Source organism: Tupaia chinensis, unplaced genomic scaffold (genome assembly GCF_000334495.1).
Source record: "Tupaia chinensis unplaced genomic scaffold, TupChi_1.0 Scaffold000627_1, whole genome shotgun sequence".
Lineage (NCBI taxonomy): Eukaryota > Metazoa > Chordata > Mammalia > Scandentia > Tupaiidae > Tupaia > Tupaia belangeri.
The window spans coordinates 3,556,369-3,571,298 of record NW_006160147.1 but is presented as its reverse complement, the minus strand read 5'-3'; the positions used below and the strand labels follow the sequence as shown (position 1 = coordinate 3,571,298).

The 14,930-nt window shown below is 43.3% G+C and overlaps 1 protein-coding gene across 1 annotated transcript in view; it reads left to right on the top strand.

Moving 5' to 3' along the window:
- DSTYK (dual serine/threonine and tyrosine protein kinase) overlaps window positions 1-14,930 on the top strand; it is a gene marked incomplete at its 5' end in the record, with an annotated part of 68,266 nt that overhangs the window by 23,008 nt on the left and 30,328 nt on the right. The window contains 1 exon segment of the mRNA XM_006159353.3: window positions 2,928-3,316. Within this exon segment, the coding sequence (XP_006159415.2) occupies window positions 2,928-3,316 (389 nt within the window).

The window sequence follows — 14,930 nt, the reverse complement described above, 5'->3', positions numbered from 1 at the left end:
GGATCTAGCCACCTTAACCACACTGTTCACGGGTGTGTGCATGCCCAAAGTCCTAAGAGGAGAATGCTATGCCACAGGCTGGCCCGTGAAACAACTTTTATTAAAGGAATCAAAAGGTTGTCAGTGCATATTTACACTTAGACAGTGAGCGTCTGGGGGAGGCTGGGAAAAGAGGAATGCGAGGCAGTGTAGGTGAGTGGACATCACCTAGCTGGACTTCTCACTGCTCAGGCTGAGACCATGGAGGTTAAATTCTGCAAGGTGAACAGGGAAGGACCCTATCATTTTGTCCACATCTACTCTTCACGTTGAGATGAAAGAGGGAGGTTTTAAGGAATGGGAGTTTCTCTTAAACCGTTCATCATGATACTGGGTTTAGGAAATACTTAGTGGATTTGCTTATGGCTTTCTGCAGACAGCTCTCCACAGCAAATGGTTTCTTACATGGAACAAACAAATCTGTAATATTATGCACTCTTTGTATGTCTGTCATTGCGTTGGGTGTTGAGGATACAGCGAAGTTCTTCCTGTTGTTAGGAAGTATAAATAAGTAAACTATGATAAATGTCCAGTTGTGAACCATGTATGAAGGGATGCTGGGCTAACCCATTGCTACGTGCTAGGGGGTACACAGCAATAGGCTGTCACCCCCGCCCCCGCTCTTAGATTGTGGGCCAAAGCCAGACCAGTCATTTGATGGTTTTACTCTTGTGCTTGGCAGATACCTTGCACAGAGGCGCCTATCTCTTTCCCATGAGAGTAGGTTTCTTTGTATTAGTGTTGCTGACATATATATATGCAGGCCCAGGTGATATACGTACGGACAGACACCAAGGGAAGGGCCTTAGTGGAATGCATAGAGGAGTCTGGGTGAATCCAGCCCTCTTCAACCCTTCAGGTGGTGCTGTTTGTGGAAGAGGAGGCTCACGGATTTGTAGTAGTATAGCCTGAAGAAGAGCCACCTCTGAAATGAATCAGGCCTCTCGTGCCAATTATACAGACACGATAAACAGCCTGTAAAGGGCTTAATGCAGCTTATGGTTAAGTGACTAAGTCAAATACTGTTTTGATTCGTGCCACCCAAAATTTAAATTATGAAGTATGTGTTTGTCTCAAGAAAGTGGTCTTACCTCCTAGAAATTGCATGTCTGTGCTTTTCTTTTTCTTTTTAATTTGCCAGCGTGTGTGTGCACTCTCCACAAGGAGAGGGAGAAAGCACCCCTCAGTGGGGTATTGTTATATAGCAATTCTGTTTCTACATCCTGTTGAGAATTAGAGCACATATGCATGTGTGCCCAGCATGTTTTCCAAGCTGCATGGACTGGGTTTTAAACCATAGTCAGCCATGTGAATCAGCTCCCATAACCACTAGGCCATGGGGCTGGCTCATCTGTGCTTTTGTTTTTTTTTTTTTTCTTTTTTTTGAGAAGTTTTTTCTGTAGGACGCGTGCACTCGCCAGAGAGACAGAAAGTGAGAAATCATTACCCCCCCCAGGGTGGGGGATGGCCACGCCGCAATCCCTTCTCCTCCATTCTCCTCTCAGGATCTTGGGCACGCACACACACGCACCCAGCGTGAGTTTAAGCCGCCGGGTCCGGGACTTGAACCGCAGTCGACTACATGGGATTCCAGTGACAGAGCCATTACGCTAACTGCTGGTCCCCATCTGTGCTTTTCTGAACAGCTGCCAAGGTTGCCCGAATTATAGACAAAGTCAAGTACTGAATTAAAGGTAGCGAAGCGATCAAGGTCAGATTCTTTGAATTTTAGTGAACTCATTTTTTATTATTATTTTTTCCAAGCAGAGGTTCGCATACTTTAGAAAGCTTTATGCAGGCCAGACAGCTTGAAAATCATGCTGGGCATATGTGCACACATGCCCAGAGTCTCGGAAGAAGAATGAAGGAGAGGGGATTGCTGCATGGCCATCCCCCTTAGGAGATGATTTTCACTTTCCCTGTCTGTCTCTCTGGTGAGAGCACGAGCCCTATGGCAAAAACCTTAAAAAAAGAAAGCTTTTGTTCTCTCTTGAGTGCTGTTTGAATCTGTTTGGGAAAGGTGGCCATTTAGATTACTGGTTGTCCTGCGAGGAGACATAAGCTAGATCACATCTCTTCCTACGTTGCCTGGATTTTATCCTAACAGGCAGTTCTTTCCCTTTATGTTCCTCAGGGTGTTGTCATCCATAAACGGAAGGAATATGATTTGATTAGGAGGTATTGATCTTAATTGAGCACCCGATGTTTTAAGAAAACAGATGACTTGGCAGCTGGGATGCTGTCACTAGCTATCAGAGAGATGAACTGGAAAGTATTCTAGAGCTCATGCAAACCTAAATAGCATTTCATTTTGATATACAGTGTGTGTATTTATAGATTAGCTCATACATCTAGTTATCAAATATGTCATAAATGAGGAAAACAAGCCCAGACTGCATTTGGTAGAGAAATTTAAAAGGACTCTTATCTGTTCAAGTATTAGGTCTTCTGTCAGAAGGAAGGTTTTCATTTTGACACATTCAGGTATATTTCTCATTGGACTCGTGTCCCAGTTAGTGTAGACCTCCTTAGCCTTGTCGTTTTAATGATCTTGCACTTGCGATGTGGAGTCCTTGTAAATTCCTTAGGCTGTTCCTCTCTTGAATGGAAAAAGGAGGAAGGGAAGATCAGGTCACTGCCACCTTTCTGGGTAGAAATAAGTTTGTTCCCTGGGAATAAGCTAGGAGGGGGAATTCTGTTTGACATTTGAAGAGCCTTTTCTGTTTGGGATTTTTTTCCCCCCAGTATTTCCTTCAACTGAGAGTTTCCTAGATAGCTCTCCGCTGGGTCCCAGCCATCCTAAAGGGTTCTTTGTGCGAGTCTCTGTCTACCCCTCCTCATATTCTCTCTCTACTCCTTTCTCCTCCATACGTCCCTTCCCCAACCAGGCCAGCTGAACTGCATTTTCTTCCCACCTAAGGAAGAGAAGTACCTCCAGCAGGTTGTGGACTGCCTCCCCTGCATACTGATCCTCGGCCAGGACTGTAATGTCAAGTGCCAGCTGTTGAACCTGCTGCTGGGCGTGCAGGTGCTTCCCACCACCAAGCTGGGCAACGAGGAGAGCTGTAAGCTTCGGCGCCTGCGCTTCACCTACGGGACTCAGACTCGAGTCAGCCTGGCGCTCCCTGGACAGTATGAACTTGTGCACACGCTGGTGGCTCACCAGGGCAACTGGGAAACCATCCCTGAGGAGGACCTGGAGGTCCAAGATGACAGTGAGGACGCTGCTCATGTTCTAGCTGAACTGGAGGTGACGATGCACCATGCTCTCTTACAGGTACCAAGCTGATAGACCAATTGCACATGTGTATACCGGCTTTTCTTTCATCTTGACTTTTCAAACAGTAATTTGGTGATGTCAGCTCTGGGGTCTGAGCAGCAGCTGGCAGAATCAGGGGGACATAAATCTTGGAGATCAGATAGCGGGGCCCAGCCCTGCGTCTGCTGACTGTGCTACGAGGCCCTGAATAGCTTTCTGTCTCCTTGCCTCTTTTTCTCCCTTTCTAAAACAAAGGAGTGTGTGATACACAAGGAATGTGTAAAAGCATGTCATCTTGGCATGATTGTGATCAAAGTTAGAAATTCATTTTTCTTTCTTTCTTTCTTTCTTTCTTTTTGCTCTAGGGTGCATGTGTTATCCCGAGAAAGAGAGGAAGAGAGAGAGAAAGTGAGAAAGCACCCCACAGGGGGATGACCACATCACAGTCTCTTCTCCATTCTCTTGGAATTTTGGGCATGCACACATGCTCCTGGCGTGTTTTCAAGCCACTGGGTCCAGGACTTGAACCATGCAGCCTGGTCATTTGAGATCCAGCTGCCTTAAGCACCACACTACCTAGTTGGCACCATTTTTCATTTCTTAGCAGGCAGCTATTGGTGGAATTATCTCATCAATGGAATTGTCTCTGACTACCTCTTCCTTTTTTTTTAAAGAATTATTTCATTTTGGGGTTGGTAGGTGGCATGGTGGTTGAAGGGGCTGGATTCCCACATGGCTGAACATGGTTTGAGTCCCAGACCTGGTAGCTTGTTCTTTCACTTTCCGTTTCTTGCTCTCTTTGTCTCTTTCTGGTCAAATAAAAATAAAAATGACAATAATAATAAAAACAAATAGAATTAAATACATAATTAAAAATGTAATTATTTTATTTTAACTTTATTTATTTATTTAAATTTGACCAGAGAGGGATAGAATGAGAAAGAGAGAGAGAAAGCCACCAGGTCGAGGACTCAAACTGTGGTCAGCCATGTGGGAGTCCAGTGCCCTTAACCACCATGCCACCTGCTGGCCCTTCTAGCCACCTCATTTTAAAAGGGATGATAAAATGATAGATAATTAATGCTCTTACTAGAATTGAGACCAAGCGAAGAGCTTTAATGAATTTTTTTTCCCTTAGTTTTAGTCATTACTAAGTGGCATAGATCCTTTCTCTGACTTTATAAGGATCTTCGGACTGTGAGGACAGGTTCTGGCTCAATGTAAGGAGACGTGGAGATCCTGTCATTTGAAGAATACTTAGCTTCTCTGTTGAAATAAACTCCCAAAGAGAGCACAGATTCTGTGGCATCTCCTACAGGGTTATATTGTTATCTAGTATTTGTATACCCACTTAGGAAGGGCTGCTCTCTGTTCTGGCCTGCCTTTCCTGCTGGGTAGCTAGGGCTGGACTATTGATTAGACCAAGCAGGAACTGGCGTCAGGCCAGGGGGTCAGAAGTGGGTAGGGATGAAAGAATGTAGGCATGCTCAGCTGTTTGTCACCTTGGTGAGCTATGCCAGGAAAGACTGGCTAGTTCCGTAGGACTTGGGAGTATGGTTTCTTCTTTCTTATAACCTAGGGGTGGTCCCTCATCTATGAATGAGTCCTTTGGTTGTGGCCATGGCCTGTGACACTCTAGAAGTAGAAATTATCATCTCATTTTCTCCCACTGTCCATATTTCATGTATCTTGATAAATGCTAGGGGGGCTATGGAGCAGGCTCCCGTTTTTCTGCCGGCTCAGTTGCAGTAGTGGGTTTCCTGTGTTCAGACAGAGCTCACACTGCCAGCTCCAGGACGAATGTGAGGGCTCTGTGGCTCTGACAGCTCCAGCAATGGTCCTTGTTTATTGACTGCTGCCTGTTCAGTTGACCCATGAACTTCACAGTTTACAAATATTTGATCCTTACACAATCTCTCAGTAGCAGATGTCTGGTGCAGTTCATTCAAGTTTCCATCTCAGTGATTTTCAAGAGTTTTTTAGATTTCAGTTAATTATAAAAAGTACGTTTTCTGGGCTAGACCTGTGACCTACTGGTTAAGGGAGTCAGATACCATATGGCTGACTATGGTTTGAATCCCGGCCCCGAAGGCTTGAAAAACACGCATGGTGCATGTACGTGCATGCCCCAGGTCTGGACAGGATGGGGAAATGGAGGAGAAGGGACTGTGGTATGACTATGCCTCATTGAGTAGTGCTTTCTCCCTCTCGCTCCTTCTCTGTGTATTTCTACCAAGCACGCACTCTCTGACCACTTAAAAAAAGAAAAGAAAGAAGTAATTTTCTTGCAGGACCTATTATATATATGTACATTTGGATTTTGAGATGAAAGTCTGATGAAGCACTACTTTTACTTCCTGTAATGCACACTGGTATTTCTTCACAGTTTGACTTCATTTAAAAAAAATGATAGTAGCAATCCACTAACCGATGCTGTGACCTTATACATTGTGACTTGCAGCTTAAAAAATACTGTTAAGGGGCTGACAGGTGGCACGGTGGTTGAGGGTGCTGAACTCCCACAGGGCTGACAGCAGTTCGAGTCTCGGACGTGGTGATTTGTCTTCTCACTTTCCCTCCCACTGCTTCCCCCACCCCCCGTTCATCTCTGGTCAAATTAAAATAAAATAAAATAATCAAGTTAAATAAAATGATTCCTAAAACACTACTGAGTAGCTGAAATGCTGCTGTGAATTGGGTGGTAATTGTTCCCATTCTTGTCTTTTGAAAACAATCTCAAAATGTAATAAAGTAATCTGTAGATAAGGCAAATAATTTGAAATATGTTTAAAGATTTTATTTATTTATTTATTTATTTATTTGACTGGAGAGTGACTGGGAGAGAGAGAGAGAGAAAGAAAGAAAGTGAGAAAGCAAGCCGCCAGGTCTGGACTTGAATTGTTGCCAGCCTTGTGGGAATTCAGCACCCTTAACCACTATGTCACCTGCGGGCCCAAGGCAAATTATTTGATTCATTTGTCTGTGTGCCTTTATTTTATTGGTTCTAAATTTCTGCTTTAGAAATTTTGAATGCTCGTTTGCTTTTGTTTTGTGAGTTGAGGTGACACAAGGAAGTCATAGGAGAGAAGTGCACACGGTTCCCCAAGTGCATGTCAGAGCACATATCTGACTAACCAGAACTCGGTGCCTGTTCCCAACAGTGCTAAGGGTGCAAACTGGCTAGTAGTTCAGGAGGCACATCAAGATGTCAAATCAGGGGACCAGCAGTTAGCGTAATGGTTATGTCGCTGAACTCCCATGTAGCTGACTGCGGTTTGAGTTCCGGACCTGGTGGCTTAAACTCACGCCAGTCATGTGTGCGTGTGTGCCCAAGATCCCAAGAGGAGAATGGAGGAGAAGGGATTGCGGCGTGGCCATCTCCCCTGGGGGGGGTGACTTCTCGCTTTCCGTCTCTGTCTCTGTCTGTCTTTCTGGCGAGCGTACTTGCCCTATAGCAAAAACAAACAAACAAACAAACAAAAAAACCTCTCCCCGCCAAAAAAAAGAGATGCCAAATCAGCTTTCTCTTAGCAGAGTTAAAAATATATGTATTCTGGGCCAGGAGGTAGCATAGTGGTTAAGGTGTTGGACTCCCACAAGACCGATTGCAACTGTAGTTCTGGACCTGATGGCTTATTTTCTCACTTTCCCTCTCTGTCTCTGTCTCTCTCTGGTGAGCAAATGTGCCCTGTAGCAAATTAAAAAGTAATAATATGAGGGGGACCAGCAGATGGCATAATGATTATGTCATTGAATTCCTGTGTAGTCTACCATGGTTTGAGTCCTGGACCCAGTAACTTGAAACACATGGCGGGTGCGTGTGTGTGCATGTCCAAGATCCTGAGAGGAGAATGGAGGAGAAGAGATTATGGTGTGGCCATCTCCCCTCTGGGGTGATTTCTCACTTTTCGTCTCTCTGTCTCTCCAGTGAGTGCACACACCCTATAGCAAAAATCTCTCTATATAAATAAATAGGAACCAGCAGATGGCGTAATGGTTCTGTCTCCGGACTCCTATGTAGTCGACCATGGTTCAAGTTCTGGACCTGGTGGCTTAAAACCCATGCCAGGCATGTGTGTTTGCATGCCCAAAATTCCAAGAGGAGAATGGAGGAGAAGGAATTGTGGCGGGGTCATGCCCCAATAGGGGTGATTCCTTGCTTTCTGTCTCTCTGTCTCTGTCTGTCTGGTGAATGCACATAGCCTATAGCAAAAATCTCTCTTAAAATAAATAGATAAATACACAAATAAAATGAAATAAAGAATTCTAATGAATATATATGTATTTATCTATAGATCTAGTCTCCTTCTTTGAGGAATTCTGTGGCCTCTCATACTGTCTCATGTGGTTTGTGCAGCTTCCTTAGGCAGTGTCTCTGGATCTGCTTTATTCTTCAGCGGTTTTGATGTAGAGGTAGTAACAGACCCTAGTGGTTCTAAGTTTAGAACCCCTTGATGTTGAGCCTCAAAGGGCCTTGCAGCCTCTGTGGGATGCAGGCACTGCCCTTTCAGTACAGTCGGGCTCCTGTCACCACCGTTAAACACATCTGTGATGCTCAGATCACTGTGGGGAGCATTGTGCAGTTACCTGGAAGCTGCCAGTGAGAAAGACCTGTTGTGTAGCACCAGTTATATTTAGAACCATGAGTTAGCACTAAACAGCTCTTCCATTTAGTTGGTAAAGGGGGTAGTAAAGAAAGAAAACATTTAGCTTAAGGAAACTAAGATTGAATGAGGGGAAATGGGATGTTCATTTTGAATTGTCAAATTATCAAAGCAGAATTTTCCCCTGCCTGTTATACAATGGTCATTCTTCTAATGTGTTACTTTAAAGTCCTCATAAATTAGCTGTTAGCAGTCTATTCCTGAATAAGCCAACTCACATGGACCCACACTGCTTGATATTCCCCTGAGAGTCTTAGTTCATAACTCGACAATGGAGGAACACTGTCAAGACTTTAGTATCTGAAATCTTGCTTAATGTTAAAACACTGACCCAGTGCTTTTTCTGATTCAGCCGCTGTGTTGCAGCAGTAATACAAGTGCCCTGCAAGGCTGGAAGCCACATGCTGACCATGGGTCCTGATTCATGGGTCAGCCTGAAAACACCTTGTGGGTGTGTAGGTGCCCAGATTCCTTAGCCTCTGGCTGGCTAAGGAAAGAGGGTAGTGGCATGAGGAGACTTGGTTTGGGGAACTTCTTTTTCTTCCTCTTTCTGTCTGTTTCTCATGCATACGCTCTCTATCATTAAAGAAACAATAACAAAAAATAGTCCTTTTCCAGTTGGCAGCATTTTTCACCATTTACCATATTTGCTAGTTCTATCTTTATGCACAGAAGTATTTCTTTCTCCATCCTCACCCACTCTTTCTAGCACCTACATCTCCCACCTCCTTTCTCATTTCTTTCTTCTTAGGAGACTGATTGAACAGTTGTTTGCCTTAGAGTTGCTTAATCTGATATGTATGTATGTGTATTTTTTCCTGTAAACACCTATAAGAAAAGAAGCAAAAAGCAGCAGAGGTAATTAAACTTGCTCAGCCTGAAATGGGCTCCCTGCAGCCTACCAGTGGTGTTTAATTTGCTGTGACAGTTATATATAGCTACAGCTGTTCAGCTCTTATCAATAGCTTGTTTATCCCCAGCAGGTGCTTTCTGGCCCTTGGACAAATACATGTCACCTGCAGCCAGACTGACGTGGTTATTGGCTCATGGTGATGTCTGGTGGAGTATATTTTGGGGAACTGAGGTAAACCAATTTTTCTGGGCAGAGTCAGTTATTTGAAATTAAAAAAAAATTTACTGTTTTTAACTCTAATTGGATAGGATAGTAATGTTTTCTATTTATTACCCTCAGTTAATAGTATATAGCCATTGGGACCAGCAGATGGCATAATGGTTATGTCACTGGACTCTCACATAGTCGACTGTGGTTCAAGTCCTGGACCCAGCAGCGTAAAACTCTTGCCAGGCATGTGTGTATGCATGCTCAGAGTCCTTAGAGAATGAAGGAGAAGAGACTGTGGCATGGCCATCCCCCTTGGGATTGATTTCTTGCATTTTCTCTCTCTGTCTCTCTCTGTCTCTCTGGTGAGCACTCATGCCCTATAGCAAAAACGTCTCTCTGAAAAAAAAAAGAATAGCTTGTAGCCATTAACTAAATTTGGTTTTAATTGCATATGGATATCATTTTTAATTTTTTAACAATTAATACTTTTACAAGTCATTATCAATAGCAAGGATCTTTAAATGACTAAACTTTATGCAAATTGTTATTATAATATTTTTTTTTTAACAGAGATTTTTGCTAAGGGCATGTGCACTCACCAGGGAGACAGAGACAGAAAGCACCCCAGGTAGCCATGCCGCAATCCTTCTCTATTCTCCTCCTGGAATTTTGGGCATGCACATACATGTGCCCAGCGTCCATTCGAAGCCACCGGGTTGAAGACTCAAACCACAGTCGACTACGTGGGAGTCCAGCAATGTAATCCAAATGCCATATGCTGGTTCCAGATTTATGCAAATTAAAAAAACCTTTTTACCAGAGAGTGCATGTGCTTATGGGAGAGAGATAGACAAAAAGAGATGGGGAAGTGAGAGCACCCTCCCATGGGGAATGGTCACTCTGAAATCTCTTCTTCATTTCTTCTTCCTTTTGGGATGTAGGGCACATGCCCACGCACATGCATGCTTAGTGTGTTTTTCAAGCTTCTAGGTCTAGGACTTGAACTGCATGGTTGACCATGTGGAATTTTACCACCTTAACCACTGTGCCATGGGCTGGCCCATGTACAATTTTGACCACCAATTTTCTTAGACATTGTTACTAGAAAACTAGCTTCTCAATTTTTGTCAGCACAGGCATTTATCATGGTTCCTTATAAAAACAGACATGTGTTACTTCCCTTTAGTTAGATAGCATCTTGTATCGAGTGTATCGAGTGTATCTAGATGAAAACATAAAGGTTGAAGGTTAAAAACTAGGAAAGAAGGCTGGATGAGGTACTTGGGACACGAAGATCCTGTTGGAAGGAGGAAGTAAATGGAATTAGGCCAAAAGTTGTCATCCAAGGGAAAAGAAATAAGGGTGGGCCATAAGTATAAGATAGAAAAATAAAGAGTATCATTGGGGAGGTATGATTTAAATAAAGAAACCATTATTTTACATGGCGAAAGAAAGGAAACTGAACTGATGTGCTTAGCAAATGCTAAATCATCGATTCTTTTTAGACAGTGTTCCTATATTTGAATTTACCAGCTCTCTCACCCATCTCCAACACAGCCTAGCATGCTCAGTGAAATGTAACCATCCCATATATGTTGCTCTATGCCAAAACACCTGGAAATAACCTGTTACAGGTTAGTATAGCTATTGAGGATATGTTTGGTTTGGAGGCAAGAATTTTTAAAAATCTCGTTACTTGCCCTGTGTTTCTCAGTTCACCATCAGTGATTTATCTTCGGCCTTCCAAGGTTAGCTGTTGGAGAGAAAATCTAACAGATGACAGCCTTAATCTTCCTCCTTTGTCTTCTCGCTTTGTTAGGATCTTGCCTGCCTCTTTCTTGCATCCGATGGCTTCCTTTCTATTACTACTATCACAGAGATCTGTTTGTGCATCTCCGAGTGGGGGAAGCAGGGTCAGGGAACCTTCTCTGGTTAGAGACTCAGGTTAAAAGTATTGTCAACAGGCAGGAATTCTGTTGAGGCTATTAAAAATACTTTCTTTTTGACTAGTGATATCTCAACCAATCCGTGATGGATATTATCTCATTTTACAGAAAAGCCTTTACTTTGTAGTTTGCATACTTTTTAACGGAGAACTCTAGGATCATTAGGGTTCCTGAAATCATCTTGTCCTTTATTCGTCTTTCAGGACTTCCCTAATACCCGGCCCAGCTGTGTGCTAAAACACACTGTGCTTTGTGGGCTGGGGCAGCATGGCAGTCCAGGATTTGATTCCTGGTCCAGCCTAAAGGCTGGGTGCTGTGGTGTGTGCCTTTAATCCTGGCCACACTGGGAGGCTGAGGCAGAAGGATTGTGTGCTTGAGTCTGGCCTGGGCAGCATGGTGAGGTGGTACACACCTGAAGTCCCAATGGGGAGGCCAAGGCAAGGCTCATGAAATACCAAGACCCATTTTTTAAAATGGGTTTAAAATGACTGGCAGGTGGCATAGTGGTTAAGGGCTCTGGGCTCCCACATGGATGTCCATGGTTCAAGTCCTGGACCTGGTGTCTTGCTTTCTCGCTTTCCCTCTACATCTCTCTCTGTACTTCTCTGATCAAATTAAAGAAAGAGAGAGAGAGAGAGAGAGAGAGAGAGAGAGAGAGAGAGAGAAAGTTAAGTAAAATAATTCTTTAAAAAAAAAAAAACAACTCAAAAGGGAACAGCAGTTGGCACAATGGCTATGTCACTGGACTCCCATGTAGTCAACTGCGGTTGGAGTCCTGGACTCAATGGCTTAAACTCATACCAGGTGCGTGTGCATGTGTGCCCGAGATCTTGAGGGGAGAATGGAGGAGAAGGAATTGCGGCGTGGCCTTCCTCCCTGGAGGGGTGATTTCTCGCTTTCTGTTTGTTTCTCTCTGCCTTTCTGGCGAGCGCAGGCGCCCTATAGCAGAAACTCCCCCCCCCAAAAAAAGCCCTAAAACAACAACAACTTGCTCCCTAACACTAGATCAGACAATACCTGACACTCGGTAGATCTTTAACAGCTGTTTAAACATGACCTTTGTAGGTAAGTGGACCTGAATTTCTAGTCTGGTTTCATCATGTAGCTGTGTGCTGTTCGCTCATTTATAAGATAGGGCTAGTAATTCCTAGCTTTAGGATTGGTGTGAAGCTACAGATGAGGTGTGTGCCCTGTACCCAGCAGTGTCTGGCGCATAGGAAGCCAGTTACCTCTTCCCTTGGGATGAATAAAGCTGTATCCTTGAGAAGATGATTTTCTGCTCTCTCAGTAACCCATCCCTTTTCTCGATGGAAATAACCAAGCTCTGCAGAAATAATAATTAATGTAATTTATTCTAAGCACAAAATTGAGCGACCCCCAGAAAGACAGAAAAGTATTCTGTGTTCTTTGTGGTGCTCAGATACAGTGGTTCTCTTTACTCATTTCCGAGAGCAGGCGACACAAAGTTGCATATCAGCATAAAGAATCCTTACATTGGGCTGGTCCCAAAAGGTGAGACATCTGGAAGCAGAAGGCTTATAGGCTATCGGTGAGTTTAGAAATTTGTAGGTTAGTGGGGCCCGCAGGTGGCATGGTAGTTAAGGGTGCTGAACTCCCACATGGCCGACTGCAATCTGAGTACCAGACCTGGTTGCTTCTTTTCTCTCTTACTCTTATTTTCTCTCTTACTTGCTCTGTTCCTCTGTTTCTGGTCAAATTAAAATAAATAAATAAACCTAAATAAAATAATTCTTGGGGCTGGCAGGTGGTGTGGTGGTTAAAGGTGCTGGATTCCCACATGGCTGACCTCAGTTTGAATCCCAGACTTGGCAGCTTGCTTTCTCACTTTGTCTCTCACTCTATCCCTCTATGGTCAAATAAAAATAAATAAATGGATAAAGATAAATAAAATAATTAAAGAAAAATTTTATTAAAAAATTAAATAATTTTTTTTAAAAAGAACTTCTTAGTGTAATGGCTATGTCACTGGATTCCCATGTAGTCGACCGCGGTTCAAGTCCTGGACCTGGTGGCTTAAACTTACGCCGGGCGTGTGTGCATGCGTGCCCAAGATCCCGAGGGGAGAATGGAGGAGAAGGGATTGCGGTGTGGCCATCCCCCCTGGGGGGTGATTTCTCACTTTCTGTCTCTCTGTCTCTCTCTGTTTTTCTGGCGAGCGCACGCACCCTATAGCAAAAACTTCTCCAAAAAAGGAAACCGAAGAAAAATCAACCCTGTGTAAAAACACAGGAGAAACTTCTGAACAGCATGGGAGGAGAATCAGAAGTAAAAATTGGTAGAATAGACAGAGATTGAGGTCGAGACTGTGTAAAACGCTGAGCAAGGACAAGACTACTGTACAGTTTTTGTGTACTTTTCTGTGTGATATAAACCTGAAGCGTCAGAACTGTAGAGAAAACAAGTATCTGTTCCTTGTTGGTTTTAACTCTTCTGTTCGTGTACGATCAGGATAATCACCCTGCACTGTAGCTGACTTTTAGTAGGGAATCCTCATCAATAAGAGCTGATAGTCTTAGGAAGTAGTCAGCCACCTTCAGTGATTGAGCGTTTGCTTCTTGGCATCAAAAATAATGTCATTTTATATCAGAAACAAAACCAAGGAGGCATAGCAAGCTCCTTTCTATTGGATTTTCTTTTCTTTCTTTTTTTTTAATAGTTGCTGTTTTCTTTTAGAATTATTTATTTATTATCATTATTTTACAATTTCGACCAGAGAGAGAGAGAGAGACAGTAAGCTGCCAGCTGCCGGGTCTGGGACTCAAACCACGATTGACCATGTGCGAGTCCAGCACCCTTAACCACCGAGCCACCTGCTGGCCTCACTATTGCATTTTCTTAATTCTGCCAGCAAAATTGATCATAACAGACCAACTTTTATATAGGCCATAGCTTTGGGTAGAATGTATTCTTTAATGAATAAATAAAGAAATCTCTGGGCTCACCAGGTGGTGTGATGGTTAAGGCAATTGAACCCCACATGGCCCTCTGCAAGGTTCAAGTCCTAGACCCAGCAACTTGAAAAACATGCCAGGCACACATACCCAAAATTCCTAGAGGAGAATGGAGGAGAAGGTATTGCAGCATGGTTGTCCCCTCTGAGTGACTTCTCACTTTCTCTCTCTCCCTCCCTCTCTGTCTCTTTCTGGTGAGCTCATAAACCCTGTAGCAAATTGGAAGAAAAAAAAAGAAAAGAAAAGAAAGGAATCTTTTCAGAGATTCACTGTGACTCAAAATGGGAATTACAGGATACTGTCATGATTCTCTGAGATTCTTCTTTCTTGATTTTGTTAGGAGCAAAATGCTTACTCACTGCTTCATTCTTGGAGTAGAAGCAAATAGAAATTCCAGATAAACGTACGGGATGAAATACTGGAATGTAGGTTGAAAGAGAATATTTTGCGTGTAATGATTGAAAGTGGTTTTGTACAAGTAGTAAAAGGTATCATTTGTTCATGAGTTTATTCCAGTTATTTATTGATTGCTTACTAAGTGCCAAGCACTGTTCTAGGTGCCAAGGGATATAGCCTTCCCTTGACACAGACGTCTGAGGTCAGACCTCCCTCATAGTCAGCTGTACCAAGGCCAGAACAGCTCGGGCTCATCCAGTTTATATTGATTATTATTTTTCGCTCCCTGTCTCCAGGAGACAGTGCTAGCTTCCCTTTTTGTTTATAACTGTCAGGCATGAGTCATCTTTTCACCGTGAGTATTGCAGAATCGCATATCACATTCCAATCTCATCTGTGCTGCTGCTAGGGTCTCAGCAGCAGCTCCTTGCTTGCCTGCTGACTTCCATGGTGGAGCACTTGGTGAGACCAGCCATACAGATTAATTAACTGGGCATGGGAGAAGAGAGGATGGTACCTGTTTCTATCCGTTTTGGTTTAGTATAAGATTTAGAAAGGCACAAACAGTTTTTTTTTTTTTTTTTTTTTTTT